At 54.0% G+C, this 20,318-nt stretch overlaps 1 protein-coding gene across 4 annotated transcripts in view; it reads left to right on the top strand.

The window, feature by feature from the left end:
• The window catches only part of GRIK3 (glutamate ionotropic receptor kainate type subunit 3), a 168,152-nt gene extending 152,712 nt beyond the window's left edge, over nucleotides 1-15,440 (top strand). The window contains exons 14-18 of one of the 4 annotated variants that reach the window (XM_090056717.1): nucleotides 8,681-8,903; nucleotides 9,120-9,370; nucleotides 10,028-11,161; nucleotides 12,008-12,088; nucleotides 12,246-12,286. In XM_090056717.1, the coding sequence (XP_089912843.1) occupies nucleotides 8,681-8,903; nucleotides 9,120-9,370; nucleotides 10,028-10,222 (669 nt within the window). In that variant the 3' untranslated portion in view covers nucleotides 10,223-11,161; nucleotides 12,008-12,088; nucleotides 12,246-12,286. The other 3 variants (XM_090056715.1, XM_090056716.1, XM_090056718.1) reach the window with 3 other exon arrangements.
• The last annotated feature ends 4,878 nt before the right edge of the window (nucleotides 15,441-20,318 follow it).

Genomic DNA, 20,318 nt, shown 5'->3' with positions numbered 1-20,318 from the left:
GGGGAACGAGGGCAGACATCCCAACACAGCATCGCCGAGCTAAGTCCACACCGGCACCAGCATCTGAGCACCTTGCCGTCGCTAATGAACATTATCCTCCCAGCACCCTCTCAGGCAGGAAGAGCTATCTCCATTTTCACATGGGGCATTCATCGAAGATGAAGTGATTTGCCCAAAGTGAAACACCCTCTCCTCTCTTCACCCACCGCTGGTATAGCGTGCATGGCCAGATGTCCTAATACAGCCTGGCTGCAGACTTAACCAGGCAGTAAATGGCTCCTCGTGCAGGTCCACCCTGGGGGGCACGCTTTCCATCCCCAGCAAACGTCTGTGCTGGGTTTTGCTCTTTAACAACGTCCACCCTTCTTCAATGTCAGCTCCCGTGCAAGGCAGAGGAGTCGAAGTCTCTGCTAGCGCGGCGAGACCAGCACGCGGGGGGGGACGGCGGCTCCCTGGCCTTGGAAGCCAGGAATGGGGCTGCCTCTGCTCAGGCTCCTGCACAACCAGCCTCAAGAACGCGCCTTTCCCCCTTGCATTGTTTTAATTCACGGGAAAATACACGGACCTAAACGTGACAAAAGTAGTTCGCATCTCAGAACCCGCCTGTGCCTGGAATACCATCATGAGTTCATTGGGCACCAAATAACGGCATCTAGATTAGGCCATCAGCAGTTTAATAGCCAAGACTCATTAGAGGCAGTTGAAGTTCTGAATTTTAATAATGAGTGAATGGAGCAGCCCCGTCGCCTGCTCTCGGCAGTGACATTGGTGGAGCACGGCTCTGCTGTCCAGAGTCCCGGGCTTGCTTTGGGAGGCTGTGCACACGGGCTGCTAAAAAAATGCAATGTTTGTTGCTGTTGATTTAATTCTGCAAATAGGGCCTCAAAGACCAAACTCCTGCTGCTAGAGGTCAGGTTTCCTTCTGCACGGCCCCCGAGCTGCGGCACCTGCACACTCAGTGCAGCAGGAGAGCAGCCGCGAGGCAGAAACCAACTCTACACGGAGTTTAATTAGCCTAATAGGAGTCTTCTGTGGAAATAAGGAAAACTCTTTGCTGATTTGTATCATGGAGGACACGATGCCTTTATAGCTCCTAATCCCTCTCCGTCAGGCTCGTTCTTTGGACAGCCCACAACTACCTAGCAGAGCATACTGAGACTTCGCAGGATATTTTATTTTGCCCTGATTACTGATTTCCAATGGGGAAATTCCCCTACCACTTCTCCAAGCAGTGGGATGGGCAGGACGCCTCATCTGGTTTTCACATAAATGGAAATGCTGTTGAGTCTCCTTCGTGATGACCCTCCCGCCCCAGCCCGGCCCGGGTCCTGCTTCAGTGCAGCCGACGCTCGGGTCTGGCGTGTCTTCGTCCTGCATTGGGAGGGGGTTGCCCTGCAAATGCTATCAGCTTTATGGCAGATATTCTTGAGATGTATTTAACGAAGTCCGTGGGCATCCTGGATGAGAGGATGCAGGCACCATCCCTGCTCAGGGCAGTCACTGCTGCGGGTTGGATTTGTACCGACCAGAGACACCTAGAAGGAGACCAGAGCTGCCACCTTCCTCATTTCAGGACGAGGGGCCCATGCCTGATCCCCTGGGCCAGGAGCTCAGCCGTCCCTGGCTCTGGAAGCTCCCTTTGCCCACCTGCAGAGCTGTATTCCTGATGCCTCCATTCCCTGGTTCCTGCAACTTGCCCTTTCGTTTCCCATGTGAAGAAGACACGGCGCATCGCTTTGGTCTGCAGCTTGCCTTGCCTCCAGCAGCATCGTGGAGCTGTAGCCAAGGAGGTCAGGACTAATCAGCTGCGAGCAGAGCCAGAGGCAAGAGAAGGAGCAAAGCTAGAAATCCCTGCCCTCCTCCCCCCAAGAAGAGCCACAGCAAGCCAGAGAAGGGCCCCGTCTGCGCGCCGCGGCATTGACCGTCCCAGGGTTTTGTCCAAAGCCTGCTGGAAAGATGCCCTTTGGCTCAGGTCAGCGCGTGCCTATGAATTAGGCCCAGGCCTTGGACTTGGTTATGCAGAGGCTATCTCTGGGCACTGCGTTACATCTGCAGCCGCGAGTCAGGTCAGCTGCTGAGCTGAACCACGGGAAGCGTTTTGCTGACTTCACTGGTGGGTTTCAGCCACGTGGAAAGCACTTTTGAGAAGCGATTCATTGCCTGGGCATGCGGATCGGATAAGCTGGACAATGAGGGTGCCAAGAATATGAGGGAGCAATTAATTTAGGAACAGTGTCTAGTTTGCGTTATGAACAGAAGGCCTGCATTGTGTTTTGAGAAGGATGCCATCTCTCACTGAACAGAAATGCCAGTTTTCGTGTGCCTGTTGGAGTATTTTATATATATAAGCAAGCAAAAAAAATATACAAGCAATTATATTATATTATATTATATGCAAGGAAAGCAAAATATATATATGTTTAACATTTATAATTTAGCATTTCTCTGTGTGTATACACATAGACACACACACAGAGAAATGCTAAATTATAAATGTTAAACACACATATATACCTACGTACATATATATATATATATATTGCTTGTATTTTTTTTGCTTTGCTTTGCTTGCTTGTGTTATATGTATTTGCTTGTACAGAAATGTAAAATTCTCAAGATTAAGTATCTTCAGTTGGTGAAAATCAATTCATTTCTTTGTACGGGTTGGAATTGAAAACCGCAAGCCTGAAAGTAACTTTCTTGCCAATTTCACGATAAAAAAAAGCATGTATGTCTTGGCAAGTTGCCTCATATTGGCTCCTCTAAACTATTCCATTAATATATTTGGGTGACTGGTCTTGAAACACTGGTTATTAGAGGCAGCTTCTGAGCTGTGACTAGAAGGACTGGATTTAGAGGCATCTGCAGCGTCCGGCGCATTTGCTCTGTCGTGTGGGGCTGTTGTTCAGCGTTGTCATAAAAGCCGTGGACTTGGAGCGCGACGGAGAGGTCGGCGGCACCAGGCTGGGCTCTGATGTCAGCGGCAGTGATGTCAGAGGAGGAGCGATGCTGCTGATGTCAGCAGTGAGCTCGGTGTGAACGGGTGAGCAGCCACGACCTGGGTGAGCAGCCAGGGGTTTATTGGCTGTGGGTCAGCACCTGCCCTGGTGTGCTGCATCTCAGAGGTAGCCTCTGTCCTCTCCATGCGTGCCGGGATGCTGGACCACGCGAAGCTCCCCGCCGGGGCCAGCTTCTAGATCTTCATGCCTGGGAGCAACCTTCGCTGACCCCGTGCAGCGGTGCGGTGCGCCCCAAGCTCCCTCCAGGGGATGGGAAGCCTCATAGCCCTGCAGCAGGACAGGGCAGGGCAGGGCAGGGCAGGGCAGCTTGGCTGCAGGCAGGCGTTGTTCACTCATTTGCCCAAAACAGCCTGCGCGCGTTGAACAGCAGCTCCCTACTCAAAGAGGCTTTAGCATCCAACCATGGCTCAACAAGGCTTTGGTTTGTTTTTTAGGCTGGCTGATGAATGCTAATCAAACTTTTAAAAATCATTACTTAGCTGTTAAGATCAATAGGTGATGGGGCAGCTGATTAACTCCAAAAGCAGGCCCAATTAATGGTGTTCTTTAGTGACCACCTATTTAATAACCAAGTGATCGCTGTGTGCATTCAGGAAGCCTTTGATTCCCATGAATGTACTGTCTGGGGTGATACAATAACGTAAAAGGGATTTGCTTCCTATGCAATTGCAATCTCACCCTCATTAGAGAGGCTCTTCTTTGAAGTGTGACTGGAGGCTTTCAGGGGATGGGGAGGAGGAGGATTAAGAGCATGAGCCCATGACAGTTTTATCTTGAACTTTTTCCATTCCTCCAGCCCTGCAAGACGGGGGACTGCCCTATTCACGCAGTCTGCTCCAACAGAAGTCGCCTTCTAGGATAGGGAATTTCCTGCCATACAGAAGAAATAATAAAGTCCGTGTCTCAGACCTCCCTGAGCACTGCTTAGCTGCCTTTGTCTACTGCCCCTTGGGAAAGGGGTAAGGGACACCACCCACCATTTGCACTGACCTCTTATAGACCCATGCACTTACTTTCCCCACCCCCTCTCTCCTTGCTCAGATTTGCAATCAGACAATTGCCACCAGTTAGGTGACTATAGCAATATTTATTACTACTTAGAACAAAAGGAAACTTGTACAAGTTCTGAAGACCTTATACCAGATCTGATATACTCTGTATTATGTTCTGGGTTTACTGTTAATAATGTATGGAAGAGCTTTTCACATTGACAATAGTCATTTTTTTAATTGGGTCTTTATTTATCCCACTAACCCTTGCTATGACGTTCGAAGTCACAATGGGTGCTTCTTCACTAGAAAAAGAAGTGTGCTCCTAGCATACATGAGCTGTGATGCCTGGGTAGCAAATGCAAGATAAAATCCCAGGGTAAACAAGGCAGTTGGTTGTTGGAAATGCTTGAGCAGATCTACTTGGGCACAAGTTATCAGGGTCAAGGGAAGCTGAGCTCCCCACGGTCCAAGTGCTTTATCTTCACTAGGATTGTTCCCCATGTTAGTTTGCTTATCTTCATTAACACAAGATAAGAACACACATTTTATGCTGGTGAAGGCAATCCAGTAACTCTCAACATCGTTAAAGTCAAGGCGCCCTTCGGAAAACGCCAGCCGTGGCTTTCACTCGTTTCCTGATTGCGGGAAGTTGTGCAGTATTTCTTCTCTTGCAAAGAGCTCAGAGCCCAACACATCAGGATAGTTTTGACTCTTGTGGATTCCTATTTGCAATTTTGTGCATCACATGTAGGTGTTTGCACAGCTAGCAGTGCCGATGCTGTACGGCTCCCCAGGACACCCCCAAAAGGACCGTGCAGCGCCCCGGTTGAGAGCCATGGCTCTAGAGGCATTGTGGCTGAACTCACGGCGGTGAAGAGAGCAGGAGGGACAGCTGTGGATTGCGCTAACGAGTTTGACGCTGCAGCTCTGAGGGGCTGTTCCCACTTTTGCTCTTCCGAGTGGCTCCGTGTGGGGTTCCTGGGTCTTGCTTCTGTTGGTTCATTAGGCACGAGTGAGCCACTGTAAGGAGCTCTTGCAAAACGAAGTGCACTCATCAAGGTGCGTTGTAACGACAAGGACGTCCTTGCCACTGACCCTGGCTCATGCTTCATGCTGCAGACCAGAGCGGGGAGACAAAAGGTCATCCTCATGCCCTTTCCCTCTCCACCAAGCGGGCTCCTGAGAGGGGCACGAAGCAGTAGCACAGCAGCTAAGGGAAAAAATGCAGCATTATCCCATCATTTCAAAATGCAATTAAGTTCTTCCAGTCAGTGAAGGGGAGCAATTTAAGGAGAGAGATGAGAAAAAATGGTTTTTCTGTAGCAGGGCGGCCTGTCGCATGTAATTTAAGTTGCTTGAAGAGCTACAATGCCTCATGCAAGTCCTATTAGCTTCACTAAATGCAGCATATTGATTTTTTGCCAGTTTACTTTGCTGTGTGCTTTAAACTGGGAGAACACGGATGCCGTTAAAGAGCTCTGTGTCAACATCCAAGCAGCATTCAATGCAGAGGGAGCGAGAAGGGGAGTGCTCGTGAACTCCGAGGTCTTTGCTGTGAGCTGTAAAAATGTTAAACAAGTCTTTATCAGCGAGGCGAGTGTGTTATTCATTTCAATTATGCATTGTAATGTGCAGATATTTAATAATCCTCCGAGGGCTGAGTTTGCTGCTGCTCTTTGAGGTTCAATAGACAAAACACATCGAGTTCAGTGCCCTGGGCCAGTACAGGAGCTGGGGTAAAACTGCCAAATCCAGTGGCGGCTTCCTGGGCCCCGGGGCCAAGTGGGTTTCTGTTGGCCTCGGCAGGATCACACCCGGGCTGAGCGTGCAAGGGGAAGCAGCCTGAGGGGGGGCAATGAAGCAAGATGGGGGATGGCTCCACGCAGCACTGATGAACACTTCAGTAAGGGCTGGATTTTAATCCTTGGACCTCATCTTGCTTAGTCCCGCTGGAAGCACCACCACGAACATCCCTGTACCCTTTTCTTAAGGAGATGTTGCTGAATGCCCCTCTCCGGGGTCTTCTTTCTCCTCTCCTGGCAAGCTTGCTCATCTTCCTCAGCCCCCAGGCCGAGGCTGGGGGGAGCAACGGCAGTGGTGTGAGGGGTATCGGACCGTGATCGTCCACGCGGGAGCTCTGCTGGGGACTCCTCCAAGTAAACCTACTTTCCCCGATATCCCCCGGTCCGGGATGGTCGGGAACGGAGCGGCGGGCTCGCGTCGTGCCCTGCCTTCTCGTGGGACCTGTGCTCTGCTGCAGACCCAACGTCTGACCAGACAGCCGTGCATGCAGAGGGAGGGAGAAGGGGAGTGCAGTTTTGCCCCAGCTCCTGTACTGGCCCAACTTTGGCCCAGATCCTGGACTGAAGGTTTGGCACAAGCCTCTGGGTGTTTTTGCAAAGGACACAGTGCACACGTTTGCCCCATCTACTCCATCTTGTGTGGCAGAGGCGGCATGAAGTCTGCTCCGCTACTTTCCTGCATTCTCTTCCTCTGGCAAGAAGCAGTACAACCACGGGATGAAGTAGCTGGGGCTGGGGCTGGGGCCGGTCCCGCTTGGAGCAGGAGGTCCCGCTAGATGTCACCCACGATTCAGTGATCCTAGCAGACAAGTGGCGTGGTAGAAAGGAGACCTGTCGCTCATACTAACAGGCTGGTGCTATGTGCTGAGCCCTAAGTAGGAGCCTGGCCTAGTCTGCATTGCTGAGCCCCGTGGGCGTTATCCTCCTGGGTCCCGCTCTGCAACACCCCCTGTCACTGCCATGCTGCTGTTCTTGCCACAGGTGCATTAGGGCTGCCTGGTTCCTGGCACACGTTGCAGGGTCCCACCTTGCAGATCTCACAGCCGGAGGTCCCATCCCTGCACAGATTTGTGTCCTTTCATCAACTTTTCACCAGCGAGTCACCCCAGAGCTCTGGGCCACTGCCAAACACCGGCTTTCCCAAGCTGGCCCTCAGGCCAGCCAGGACGCACGTTTCAGTTGCGCGTAGGCCGGGGTTTGAAGAGTGACGGCGTCCGTACCAGACGTTGTAGCGTGCGGAGCCGGCACACGTCGCTCCCGTCGCGTGTTGATACTCCCGTTCCCCATCCCTCACCAGCTCTGCTGCAGCATTTGGCAAGGTGGCTGCTTGATGCAGTGGGCTAATTAGTGCATCCACCAACCATATGGAGGGCTGAACTTGGACTTCCCTGAGTGCGCTTACATCAATCATGAATGAAATGGCTGCTCTAGACATCCACACACACTTGTGGCTGCAACAGCATGCCTGGCTGTGAAACGAAGGGTGCATCCACCCTGCGATCCCCGGTGCGATTGCAACCTGTGTCATCTCAGCAAGCTCACCCGCCTGCATGTGGTAGGAGCTGCTCGGACGCAGCCAGCGAGTCTTTCCCGCGGGTCTGGATGGGTAGGTTGAAACCTGTGCTGCTCCAGCTGTTGCTAACATGCCCTGCACACTCCCCTCTGCGATACAGGAGCCAGACAGGTGTGTGAGGTTCCCACCCGCGCACACTTCCACGCAGCCTTCTCAGACAAAGGCACCGGCTGTCACTGCCTTTGGTTACAGCCTGTATAACAGACAGCTCAAAGCGGTGAACTTAACCGCTGAGCATCACGTTTAACACTTAATGCAAAGAAAACACCTCATTCCTTTCCATCCTAACAGATTTTTGAATGAGCAAATAAAGATAAAAATTCATATAATATGACAGTCTGGAAAATGCGCCGTCCTTCTTCTCATAGGATGTCTGCTGTTAGTGGAATAGCATCCTTATTCTTCCTTTTTTTTTTTTTAGCTGTTGCAAAATATAGCAGATTCCTCACTAATGTTTCTGCACATCTGTTTGTGTAGAAGCGTTAAGCTTTTCTGACAGTAATACGTATCTCAGAAGGGATACAGGCTCCCTTGTGATGGACAGAAATATAATGAGGAACGAAAAGCAGGAAAGAGAAACATGCTCGCAGAAACAGCCCCTCTCCTCTCTCATTGGGTAGAAATGTTCAGAGATAAGCAGAATTCAGGCTGGAAACCAAGCCATTTAACAGACATGTTGATAGCCTGTCACAAGAGCAACTTCTGCAGGGCATCGAGGCCGGATGAAGCTGGATGCATTGCTGTACCTTGTATTTGTAGTGAGCTGGAAGTCCTCTTGTGCCACGTATGTACAGCACCAAGCACGAGGAGGGTCCCATCCTGGCCAAGGGCTCCTGAGAGCTACATCAGTACATGGAGAGAGGAGTTCATGTGGTTTATTATCCAAGGAGCTAAGGCCTCGAGGAACTGCACTACGCTGCCGTTTGGCAGGGGCGGATTGGAGGTGGGGCTGGCGCTGGCTAACACTTACTGATGAGCACAACAAAATTGGAGATCCTCCACTGGAAAAAATGCTACTAAAAGGTGAAAAGTGTTGTCAGCAGCGGTTAGGATTGTACCAGCCATGGGACCCAGTCTCTCAAATCCCGTCCTCGTCCTTTCCCCGATAGCAGGTCCTCACCGGGTGCGGCTGTCGTTCCCGAGCACAGCCCCGCGTGGCTTTGTTCTCTGCTGCGACTGTGCATTTCCCAGTACAACAGTCACAATTTGAATGTTTCTGTGTACCGACCAGCAAAAATTAATCCATTTTTGGGGGGCGGGTGGGGCTTGGGGTGCACGTTGCTGTCGTTCCAGAAATCCAAGATCTCCACGTTTGAAAAAATGTGGGCTTTCATGAGCAGCAAGCCGTCCGCCCTTGTTAAAAATAATGAGGAAGGCATCCAGAGAACCCTCACGGCTGATTATGCCCTGCTAATGGAGTCAACCACGATTGAATATATCACACAAAGGAATTGCAACCTGACCCAGATTGGAGGGCTAATTGATTCCAAGGGCTACGGCGTAGGAACTCCCATGGGTGAGTGACAATGTGCAATTTGTACACACAGCCTGGGAGCAGAGCTACTTAGCATACAGGCAACAGATGGGATTTGGCTCCTGGTTCCCAGGCGGGTATTTCCACGCAGCAAAGCCCACGGTGTCTGCCCGGCGAACGGGAGCGTGACCGGCCCTGCTGCAAGGAGGCACGCTCCCTGCCCCGGCGACTCCCGTCCATTCCCCTGTTCTTCCGCAGGTTCGCCGTACCGGGACAAGATCACCATTGCCATCCTCCAGCTCCAGGAGGAAGACAAGCTGCACATCTTGAAAGAGAAGTGGTGGCGAGGGAACGGCTGCCCGGAGGAGGAGAACAAGGAGGCCAGTGCCCTGGGGATACAGAACATCGGGGGGATTTTCATCGTCCTCGCGGCCGGCCTGGTGCTCTCCGTCTTCGTGGCCATGGTCGAGTTTCTCTACAAGCTGCGCAAAACGGCAGAGCGCGAGCAGGTATCGGCTTTCGTGCTCTCCCTAACCCAGGGGAGGGGTGCTGGCTGACCCCGGTGGGTCCACGGAGGCTGGGGGCCGTGCCCAGTGCTGCTCTCTCTAGTCCATGGGACCTGGATGTCTCGACACCCCCGCCCCAGTGCCCCCGAGTCTCGCAGGGCTTTGTCTCCAGCAGGGACTGCAGGTTGCAGCTGCCGCGGGCCAAAGAGGCTGCAAAACCTTGCGGGCCATGCAGGGAGGCCAGCCCATGACAGAGCAGAGCAGAGCAGGGGTCTTCCACCCCGGGGCCTGTTTGGTGCCCAGCGAGGTTGCATCGTAGCGCGGGTGCCTATTGATCAGGCGCACGCCCTCAGCAACGGGGGAGGCTGACGAGGAGCAAAACCACCAGCAAACCAGCCGCTAGCCAGGCACACAGTCCCAAAGGCCAGGGCTCGGCGGGCTGTAGACGAGCTCCAGCTCCCAGGGGTATCCCTGGCACCGCTGTCGATCGCCCTGTAGCTCTGCCCAGGCAGCAACATGCCAACGCGGGCAGGGGGAGCCGGGAAACGGCTCACTGGAGCCCGACGGGCCGAGCCCCGGGCGCGTGCCCCTGGCAGGCGCGGAGCCGCAGCCCCCGTGTCCCCGAACGCTTTGCTGAGACTGCTTGTGCTTTCCCCGCAGCGCTCCTTCTGCAGCGCCATGGCGGACGAGATCCGGCTCTCGCTCACCTGCCAGCGGAGGGTCAAACACAAACCCCAGCCCCCCGTCATGGTGAAGACCGACGCGGTGATCAACATGCACACGTTCAACGACCGGCGGCTACCGGGCAAGGACAACCTGACGTGCAACACCGGATTGACGCCCGTGTTCCCGTAGGGCTCGGGGGGCCGGGCCGGGCCGGGCCGGGACGGGACGCCCTCTCGACGAGGGGAGAAGGGATACAAGTACATTAAAAAAAAAGCCTGGTTTGGTTCAGTTTCAAGAACAAGGCCTTTAAGACACAACTCCATCAGTCACCGGACTAGGGACGGGAACTGCAACGCATGGGCTGTAACCGGAGTGGGGGTGTTGGGGGGCTCTGGTTTTGGTTGGGGGGTAGTTTTGGGGTTTGGCTTCATTTTCTTTTCTCAGAAAAGGCTTTGGCCCTACACGCCTCATGGAGACCAAACCCCGACGTCTGCACGCACGAAGGCGAGCAAGAATCAAGCCAAACGGACCCGCAGTGGGTAACGAGGACCCCCCCCCACAAACCCAAGGCTTCCTTTAGCATGGCAATAAAAAAGAACCGTTTTTGTTCGTGCCGGCGTGGAACGACGGACCGTCCGTGGGAGCATCCGTTCCAGGCAGACACACGCAGCACACGTCATGTCCAGGAAGAGGAAAAGAAGAAGAAACGGCGGTCGGAGCGGCCCCTTCTCTCAGCGCCGCTCACTGCGACCCTTTACCTCAGCGCGGTGCTGGCTTTGCGTGGCCAGGCGCAGGAAGGCCACGCGTGCGTGACGGGAGAAGGCCAAAGGGGTCTTGAGATATGTCAGAGATAACAAGGGGCCCGAGGCCTGGATCTGCAGCCCCCGGGGGAAGGGACGTGGCGGGCGCTGCGCCCGCTGGGAAGCAGCCCGCGCTCCCGGGTGCCCGGTCTCCGCACGCTGCCCGCGGCGGGGCTGTGGGCGCCGGGTGCCAGCCCCTTCCCCGCTGGGTCGCAGCAAAGGAGCGCACGACGCCGGCGAGTCTGCACACTCCCACGTGAGCGAGAGGGGAAGTGCGAGAGCCGTTTCCAGGAAGCCAGTGTCACTTGCACCAACAAACCAGACAGCGGTGAATAATTGGCCATTTTGTGTTGGTGTTCACATCAGGCGGGGGGGAGGAGCAGCTGGTTCGGTACAAAATGAGCATTTCGTTTGGGGTATTCCCAGGACATCCCAGGTTTCTAGACAAGCAGGCCGTGCCCCTTGGCCAGCGATGCCTCTGCCCCACACGCGGCATTGCCCCTTGGATTGTGGGTGGGGGGAAGACAGGTTAAAACACTGTCCCATGAGCCCACCCTGATTTCCAGCACCCGCCCCACTGTGCAACCCACACGACTTCAGCCCCAATTGCCAAAGACCCGTCTGCTGTTTGGGAGGTAAATCCCCGATTTTGTCCTCGGGCAGGTCACTGCTGCATTTCCTTCTCCTGGGCCATTTCTGAAAGCAGAGCAGGCGACAGAGAGACTTCCCTGCAAGGCTGCGGGAAGAGTGCCAAAAACACGTTCAGCTTTCGTTGAACTAGGTTGGGGTGAAAACCTAAATGCCAGAGTAGGGGAAGATGACGTCCCGCGTGGTTAACGTGCCGGGATAGCAGTCTGCTGCATGGGCCCACGGCCGCCCGCGCCGTCAAGTCTGGCTCCCGACCAGCCCCGGTCCCTCCTGCGCCCCGGGCAGCCCCCTCCGGCCCTGCTGCCGGCTCTGCAGGGGGGCTTCGCCTGGCTGGTGCCACCGTAGCCAGGGCTTACTGATGCAGCAGAAGTTGGCTGCCAAACTGACCCAATTTGCTGTCCTCAAATTCAAAAGCACTTTGTAGACAGATTGCCTGAGCCCAGAGGAATGGAGCTGTTTGTAGCTGGTTTAAAATATTTCATAGTTTTCCCTCTCCTGGATTTTTCCCCTTTTTTTCTTTTCTTAGCTTCCAAAGTGGTGATTAGATTGGGCTCAGAAGCAGCAAATGCACTCTGAGGAGCAGCGCTGCTGCTTTGCCCTGGAAAACGTAAGTTGCTTTGGCTTGGGTTTCATTGTCCCTGCAATGAAAAGAAGGTAAAAACAAGCAGAGCCTGGAAAGAAAGATGCTAATCTGTATTGTCTTCCCCCCAGGTAAAACACACACAGAGAATTTACTGTGATTTTCATATTTTTCTTTTTTGTAGAAGCCATTACAAATGAGAGGGGAAAGGTGGCAGGCTCCTCTCAGCCGGCTGCTAATAAGAAAGGTGGCAATTTCCGAAATCCCACTTCTGCCCTCGAGACGGGATGGAAGGAGGCGTCCGTGGAGCCTGGGCTCAGGGGCCCGCGCGGAGAAGACAAGTCCGCCCCCAAAACGCCACGCGGGGCTCTAATGCAGCCTCGCAGACGACAGCCGCCTTTCACGGCAGCAGGCAAGGACGCTGCAGCCTTCCTAGTTTGCCACCGTAGGCCCGAACGTGCGTTCGCATTTCCAGCCTCGCTCGAGTTGAGTTTAGACAACTCCGGTTCGTCTTTCAAAGAAACGGCTGACTTCAGATTCTGGGTGCCAGGCACATAGGTTGCATCCCAGCAGTAACTTGGTCTCTCTCGCTGAAACGATGAGAAAGGAAGATCTATATCGAGAGCAGAAGGTGGCCAGGAAAAAACACCTCCCTTTCCCAAAGCTAGCAACTTCCCTCTGCACTTCTGAGCAAACGGCCCCGCTGCCCTGACACGCATTTTTTACATTTCCTCGGGGCTTTCTAACCTGTAGGAAACAGCAGATTTCAAAATCCAAAAGGAAGCTAAAAGCAAAGCCTGAAATCTTCTGGGTACCCACTTCTTTCTTTAAATGCTCAGACCTCCAGAGAGATAACAAAACACTGGACAAAGCAGCTTCCATTGTACTCAGAATATTTTTTTGAATAAATGAATAAATGTAACAGCCACTATTTATTGATCACCAACAAGAGGCGGGCGAAGTTTCACTCTCCACTGTTCCAGATTTGCAGGTGACCATCTGGAGTCCCCAGTGGTTGTTGCCAGCAAGAGAAATCCCTGCAGATTAACCTTTTCTCTCCTAACGCGACAACTGCAGTAAACTGGCCATGAAATGGTCACCTATCACACACCTCCAACCTATGGTGTTACATTAAAAATCCTGTTTATTAAAACGCGCGACACAGCAGCAAGGAAATGCTCCGTGCAGGTGAAAATAACAACTTGGAAAGCAGAGGAAATATCCAAAAGCCAAACCTAGATTGGACTGTGCATGAGAGACAAAAGCAAACAGGACCATGGCTAAGCAGCCCTTTCGGATTGTGTTGGACATGCAGCAGACCCGGGCAGCACACGGGGTGGATAGCAAAAGGGCGCGGGCAGGAATATCCAGGGGCTGAGATGGGCGAGTGCCCAGGAAGCACTTGCTGTCACCTGGATGAATCTGACATGAGAAAGGTGCTGGATGGAGAGGGACCTCCTTTGCACAGGGCAGACCTCCATCCTGCGCTGACAGCAGAGAGGACGGGTGCTGGTCCCGGGCCTAATGACAGCGGATTCCCCTGGATCACCTCCTCGTTCCCACCCACGCCTGGGGCCGGCTTCTCGCAGTCACTGCAGGGAGAGGAAGACAAAGAGCAGAGTGCACCGCTGTTACCAGCATATGCTGCAGACACACGTCTGCTCTGATAAATGAAATGCAGATTATCGTAAGAGTGCCATCACATTTTTCCCCTGCCTCCTGGAAACCCCGTTTGCAACAGCAGCCAGGGCGGAGATCACATCCTCTCCTCTCCCCTGCCGCAGCTCCAAACGCTCCCGGGTGGGGACCGAGGTGGGCCGCGGCGCCAAGGCAGTGCGCTCCCTTGTCCAGCCCGCCGTGAGGCCCTGCTCTGCTCACTGCATTTAGCAGTTTGCAACTGCAGCTTCCTCAGACTGTCCCGGCTGCCCCCCAGAGTCACGGATGAGATCCCCTGCCTCCCGAGCGAGGCATGTCCCTGCCCAGGTACTCGGCGTAAGCTGATGTTGCTCCACCGACTTCAGGGAATGGCAGCAGCTTGGTTTTCTGCATTAGGCTGGTCTGTTTCCAGCAGAGTTTAGGGATCGGTAATACAGCTCCCAACCTTCTTTGTGCTGCAGCAGCCCTGCCGAAATAGCTTTCAAGTTACTCTGCCTTTGCATTGCCGTAGCTGGGATCAGAAGCCAGCCCAGCAGGCTGCACAAACACTCAGCGTGCATCAGCTCTTCACGCCAGGTTGCCTGCACAATTGGACGCACCAGTGTCTAACTGGAGATGAGCGACAGTGAACTGAGAGCTCAGCAGAGATTTCACAGGCATCTTTGGGATACGTAGAAATGTCAATCCAAAGGAAAGCCACTTTGCAAGCCATGTTGTGACACAGGATTGTGCTTCTTGAAGACCATAGATAGGCCTCCACCATTTTTAAAATGCACCTCTGCGAATTCTGGGAGGGGAAAAGCAGCTTTTGGCTTCTAAATTTAGCAAATTTTGGCTTCTAATTTGCTAAAAATGCTGCTGTCTCAGTTCACAGTTGCTATCTTGTACTGTATTTGCTCTTTCCATTTTGACCTCTATTTAGACCAACGAAGTAACACAAGGGTGGGTTGTGTTTTGGGTGAGAGCTGGGTATACCCCGAGCCTAGGGTCTAGGAAAGCAGGCTGGATATACAAGGGTGGGGAGGTTATGATTCAAGGTATTCCTCTTTCCAAGGTGCGCAACTGAGTCCAGTCCTCCGGTAGGTTATCGTGGCAGGAGACTGAGCCAGGACTGAGCCCCACGGTGTCTCTGGGTGGCAGACATCAACCTGGAGACACGCGTCCTGCACCTTCTGGCTGCAGCACTGGTGTCCTTGCAAAGGCAGCAGCCCCGTGCGACGTGCCGACCTGCTGTGAGAGACCGAGTCGAACCCACACGCGCGTCACTGAACTCCCCGCAGCTCCCCTGCTCCGGGAAGCGCCCGCTGGGCCGCGGCTAGCAAGCCTGCTGGGATGGGGTGGATCCCCGAGCGCTGCTGTAGATGCCCTCCACCATCTCTCCCTTGCTTTGACATTTCTCAAGAAAATAAAGAACAAACCAACAACAAAAACGGTCTCCACGACATTCAGGGGATTTTCCTTTGTGGACATGCAGAATTTCTATGAATATAGTTTTTTTGTAAACATTTTGTAACGATTTTGGTTTCATAGTAACTGTGTTACTTGCTGATCATTCTAGGCTGATGTAAATACAATTTCCAAAAAAACAAAAACAAAAAAAAAAAGAGACAGAAAAAATTCTGATTATTTTCCTTTTTAAGACACTGTGATATATCAAAAGTGCACAGTTTGCTGTATGAGGTAATATGGTTTTAAATTTTAAATAAAAAAAAACATTTCTAGAAAACAAAGACACGGTGGCCGTCTTTGTTTTAAAGCTGCTGCTTCTCCCTTGCTGAAACCTGAGTTCATCCGGCAAGGAGCAGCGGAGCCGGTTAATGCTTCCCTCACCTGCCTAGATAAGCGTCCAGACATCCCCAAACAAAGCCAGGCAATCAACCAACACCAAACCAATATTATCTCTCACAAAGGTTTTACCCCCGAAGGAGGGAGCAGCAGGCTCCATGGAAACCAGGAGGGTTTCTCCGTGTGCATCCGAGTGCGCGGCGGGCGCCACAGTGAGGGAGACGAGGAGAGCCGCAGACTGGTACCGAATAGGTGGGGAGAGGACCTATGGCAGGCCACGCCATCACACACACTTGCACGCGAGCGAGCGAGCAAATGAGGGGACTCTGAGACCTGGTGCTCAGTGCCTCTTCCCTGCGTTTGGGGTGGGGGTGATGGTTGATGAAGGGAAATACTTTAGGCTCCTTTCTGCCACCTGTCTTGTGGGCTCTGCAGAGGACCTGGGGCATGGTTAGAGCAGCCTCGGGGTTGCTCTGCTCCCTGCTGCATTTCCCAGGGCCCTCGGGAAGCAAAGCCGTTCGGCTGCGCTCCCAAACCACCCCGGGGAGCAGGCCCATGCAAACCCTCGCACTAGCCAGGCTGGGGAGCTTTCCTCTTGCAAGGCACCCTCAATCGGGGGCCCTCCAGGCTGGCACGGCGCTGCAGGCCGCTCCGGTCAGTTATTCTGCGCCCCCAGTCGGGAGCCTTTCCAAGAGACCCCAGAGCAGCGTGTCGCTGCTGAACCAAGCGCCGTGCTCGCCGCTCTCTGTTTGCGTGGAGGCAGCTTGGATGGCTTTGTGTGAGCTTTACAAGAACAGAAATGTTTTGACTGATAAATTGAGCCTAATTTAGCACAGCTCTCAGAGGGAGACAGAGCAGGAGACCGCACGCATCCAGGCTCCTTGCCGAGCAGAGCCAGGCAGGGGAGCAGGGCCGAGCTGTGTACATAGGGTCGGGGTCAAAGCCTCTGGGGTGCCCTGCGCCCTCCCACTAGCTGGATTTGGTGGGCTGAGCGCCAGGGCTGTTTCATGGCCAATGCACTTGCCATTCGCGCAATACCTGCTGAGGAGGGGAGATGCTTGTTGCAGGACACCGATGTGTTGGGACAGCCCTGGCAGCCAAAGCTCGGTGCTGACAGCCAACCCAGGGACCATCTCCAGTAACACGAACCGCCGTGGTCCCGACCCCTCGGTGGAGCCGATGGCTGGAAGTTTGTTGAAAACCTTTCTGCTCTGTGATGCCTTCTCCACCCAGCTGCCACAGCCATTCCCCGGGATCCAGACTAGAAATTGGAGCGAGAGTCAGAGACCTCTGTTCATTAAGCCTCGCCAGCCCCCACTGGGAAGAAAGACGTGAATATTCCCATTTTGCAGGGGGGAATTTTTGCAAAGCCCCTGATTCCCTTTTCCAGTGCCACAAAAAGAGAAGGAGGAAATAAGGAAGGAAAACTGAAATCCACATTTTGGTTTTTTCAGCCTTTCTTAAAGTGACCGTCAGAAAAAAGAAAATCAGGACATTTTGCTTTGGAGATTTTCCATGGAATAACACGCATGCCATTTGCCAAATAACTCTTAATACTACAGCTCTATTTTGTTCCCTTTTTTGAGGAATGGACCTTTTGGGGGGGTTCCTAGAACGCATAGGAAAATGTGCGACTCATGCCCCAAAAGTTAGCAGTCAGCCCCCGGCCCGGCCCCGGGCTGCTCCTTTTGATCCGTCAATGGGAGTTATGTTCTGAGCAAAATATGGAGAACCGGGATCAAAGGCCTGGTCCCAACCTCACTGAAGTTCAAGAAAAGGTTCCCATTTGCCCACGTTTGATGAGTGAGGAAGAGCCAAACTGACCACATGGCCTAAGGCCCCCACCCTTCCCCCGGGAGTCCTGTGCGCGGGAGGGGATTATGCCCTGGCACTCTGCAGAGAGGTTGCATGGAAGATGTCTCCCCGGGCAGCCACCGACCACCCGGCTGGAGCTGAGCTTGCACAGGCTCCCGCACTCCCGGAGGCTCCAAGACCTAGAAAATCCGTTTACGTCCTTCGTTCTCTTTTTGGTGCGAGTCAAAATGCAATTAAAAATCTTATTAGTTTAATAAAACCTTAAAGGATTCAAAAGGCCAATGTTTATTATCTCCGAGTCTTTACGGCTCTGCTCTAGCAGGGAGTTTAGCGTTGCGCGGATTCAAGGGGTGGGGAGAATATCCTGCTCTCCGACCCGCACGTGGACCATTTGGAGGGGACGCGCGAATGGAAACCCTGCTTCTGGAGGCAGGGGACAACGTGGGAGGTTCAAACATCGTTCCAGAGGCCCCAGGTGAGCTGCGAACCCGCTGTGCCAGGCACTCTGTGCACGTGCACTCACTTCTAGTCCCCGTCCCAGCCGGGCTTGCAGTGTGCAGAGACTCGTGCAGCCGTGCGCCGAGCACCCGCCCGTGCCAATCAGACCAAGCTTGGCACCGGTGAAAGTCCGGGCCGCAGGACGCAGAGGCTTCTTGCGAGGGCATTGCTCAGAGAAGAGCCCTGCCCAGCGACAAGCACCGCCCTGATGGCCTGCACTGGGCTACATTCACATACACGACAGGAGCGGGCATCCTGCTTTTTAACGGTGGCTTTGATTCCTAGGGATGACCCCATCGTTGGAAGTCTCTTGGCCGTAGCCTCCCAGGCCTTCTCCCAGCGACTGCGGTGGGAGCTCGGCACCTTGCTCCCTTATGCACCTGGGGCTGATGTGCACAGAGACACGACGGCTACACAGGGGTTTAGGCTCCTGTATCACTCTGAACATTTTCCTCCATCCTGGCTTTCTGGGGGCAAAATTCAGCCTCTCATCCCCTGGCCTGAACCAAAAACCCCCAACTGTTTTCAGTGACTATGCGCTGGGATTTACATCCAGCTTTGCCCCATATTAATTAACGTAAGGGTCCCTCATGTCTGTTCTTGACCAGCACCTGGAAGTCATTGCCTTTGCTACTCCTTCCCAGAACAGCATTTCAGAAGAGGACTGGATTTTGCTTTTCTATCCTGAACTCAGATCAAAATGCAGAAAATATGTCAAAAAATAAAACACAGGCAGCAGGGAGAAGCTACTGATGTCTCTGCTGGGCTCCTGCTACAAAACCCTGAGCGGTAAGCAGCCTGTTTGGTAATTAAAGTCTCGTGTGCACCGAGTATCAAGGAAGAGGTGACTGCTCAGGTCGGGCCAGGGACATGTCTGACCCTGCCTCCCAAACCTGTGTCGGCGTTCATGCTGCGAAGGCTTGTCGCCATCAATCACTAATCACCAGCAACGTGGGAGAACCATTAACCTTGTCATTCAACAAATCACCTTCTGCTGACTGCGAACCCGCCGCCCCCCGCTGCCAATCACGCCGCGCATGAATAATTCATCCAACAACAGATTTCACTCAAAAAAAGGGGGAAATTTGTTATCCTCAGTCACCCAGTCCTGCCCCAGGATGAGACAGGAGGACAGAGAGGAGCGGCAGGGATGCACTTCCCTGTCCCCAGCCCCGTTCACACGCAGTCCCAGGGGTGACAGCCCTGCGTGTCCCCCAGGGCACACCCCGGTGCTTCCCTTTCTCCATTGCGATGGGCTCAGAGCTCCTTCCTCAGCAAAACACCCTGTGTTTTCACAGTCACCACCTGGGCCGGGGCAGAGGCGAACTGTCCGCAGGCACCTCGCTCGGGACGAGCAGGCGAGATGCAGGGCAGCCTGGACAAGTTTCCAGGCGGAGGGCAGGGCACGGTGGCACTTCGAGGACGAGCTGGTTCAGGAGGCAGGCGTCTTCCTAAGCAGATCTGCTCTGCCAGATACAAGGGACCGATTCCTAGCTCCTCCCGAAGCGCTGCCCAGACACAAGCAGGACTCGGTGAGCATCAGGCTTGGGGCTGGCATCTCCTGCACTGCCGCCTTCCTGGCACATACCCGAGCAAAGGGGTCCGGGCAGGCTGGCACCCACCTTTGCAAAAGCGTTTCTGAGCAAGGCTACAGGCTCTGCAGATCATTGCTCATGCGGCGGCATGTCAGATCCTGGCCTTGCCAGGCTGAAGAAGCAGGAGGAAGGAAAGGATGTGCAGATGAAGAGCCGGCGTCCCTGCCCCACTGCCGAGGGTCTGGGGCTCAGCACGGGGCGGGGGAGATTTCACATCAGCTCCGGGATGGCTGTGCTGTGGCCGAGATGGGCACGGTCCAGGCTGCTAATGACATGGGAACAGGGGGGAGGAAATGTCTGTGTCCTCCTTCTTCTGAGGCCCTGCTCCAGCTGTTCGCAGCACAAATCATTCACAGCTGGAAGCAGCAACTGACATCGGGCACCAGCACCGCAAGGAGGGACTAGGAGGGGGAGCCAGGCAGCCACCCTTACACCTTCGCGCAGGGCTGTGGACCCCTTGCTCGTGGATGCACCCTCTGCACCTCGTCTCCAGCCACTAAAAGGCATGAAGAGAAGCTGAAACATGCCCCCTCCATACATTCCTGATGCTAGTCTCCATGCAAGCCATTGCCGGGCTGCCAGATGGATGATACATGTGTAACGGGGGGTGCGAAGATCCTACAAGGGGAGACAAAGCAAGTCCACAAGACGTGCCACGGTCCAGGCCACGAACAAGGCGGCCCTGCTTGTGGCTGATGTATTGCTGAGCCCCTGGGGCTCCCCGTGACCCCAGTCGGGGTGTCACCATGCCTGTAAGTGCTCAGCTGCTTGCATGGGAGTTTCTCGGCAGCAGCCAGTGCATTAGCACCATGTAGGACAGAAGCTGTGGCGCGTGCTCGGGGGGAAGGTGAACGTGGGAAGTGAGTAAACATGAGCTCCTCTGGCAGCACTTGGGAGCACGCGGGCTC

This window comes from Crocodylus siamensis, chromosome 7, assembly GCF_052110815.1.
Source record: "Crocodylus siamensis isolate JL-2025a chromosome 7, ASM5211081v1, whole genome shotgun sequence".
Taxonomy (NCBI): Eukaryota; Metazoa; Chordata; order Crocodylia; family Crocodylidae; genus Crocodylus; species Crocodylus siamensis.
Note: the sequence above shows the minus strand (reverse complement) of the source record. Positions and strands in the feature narration are given on the sequence as shown.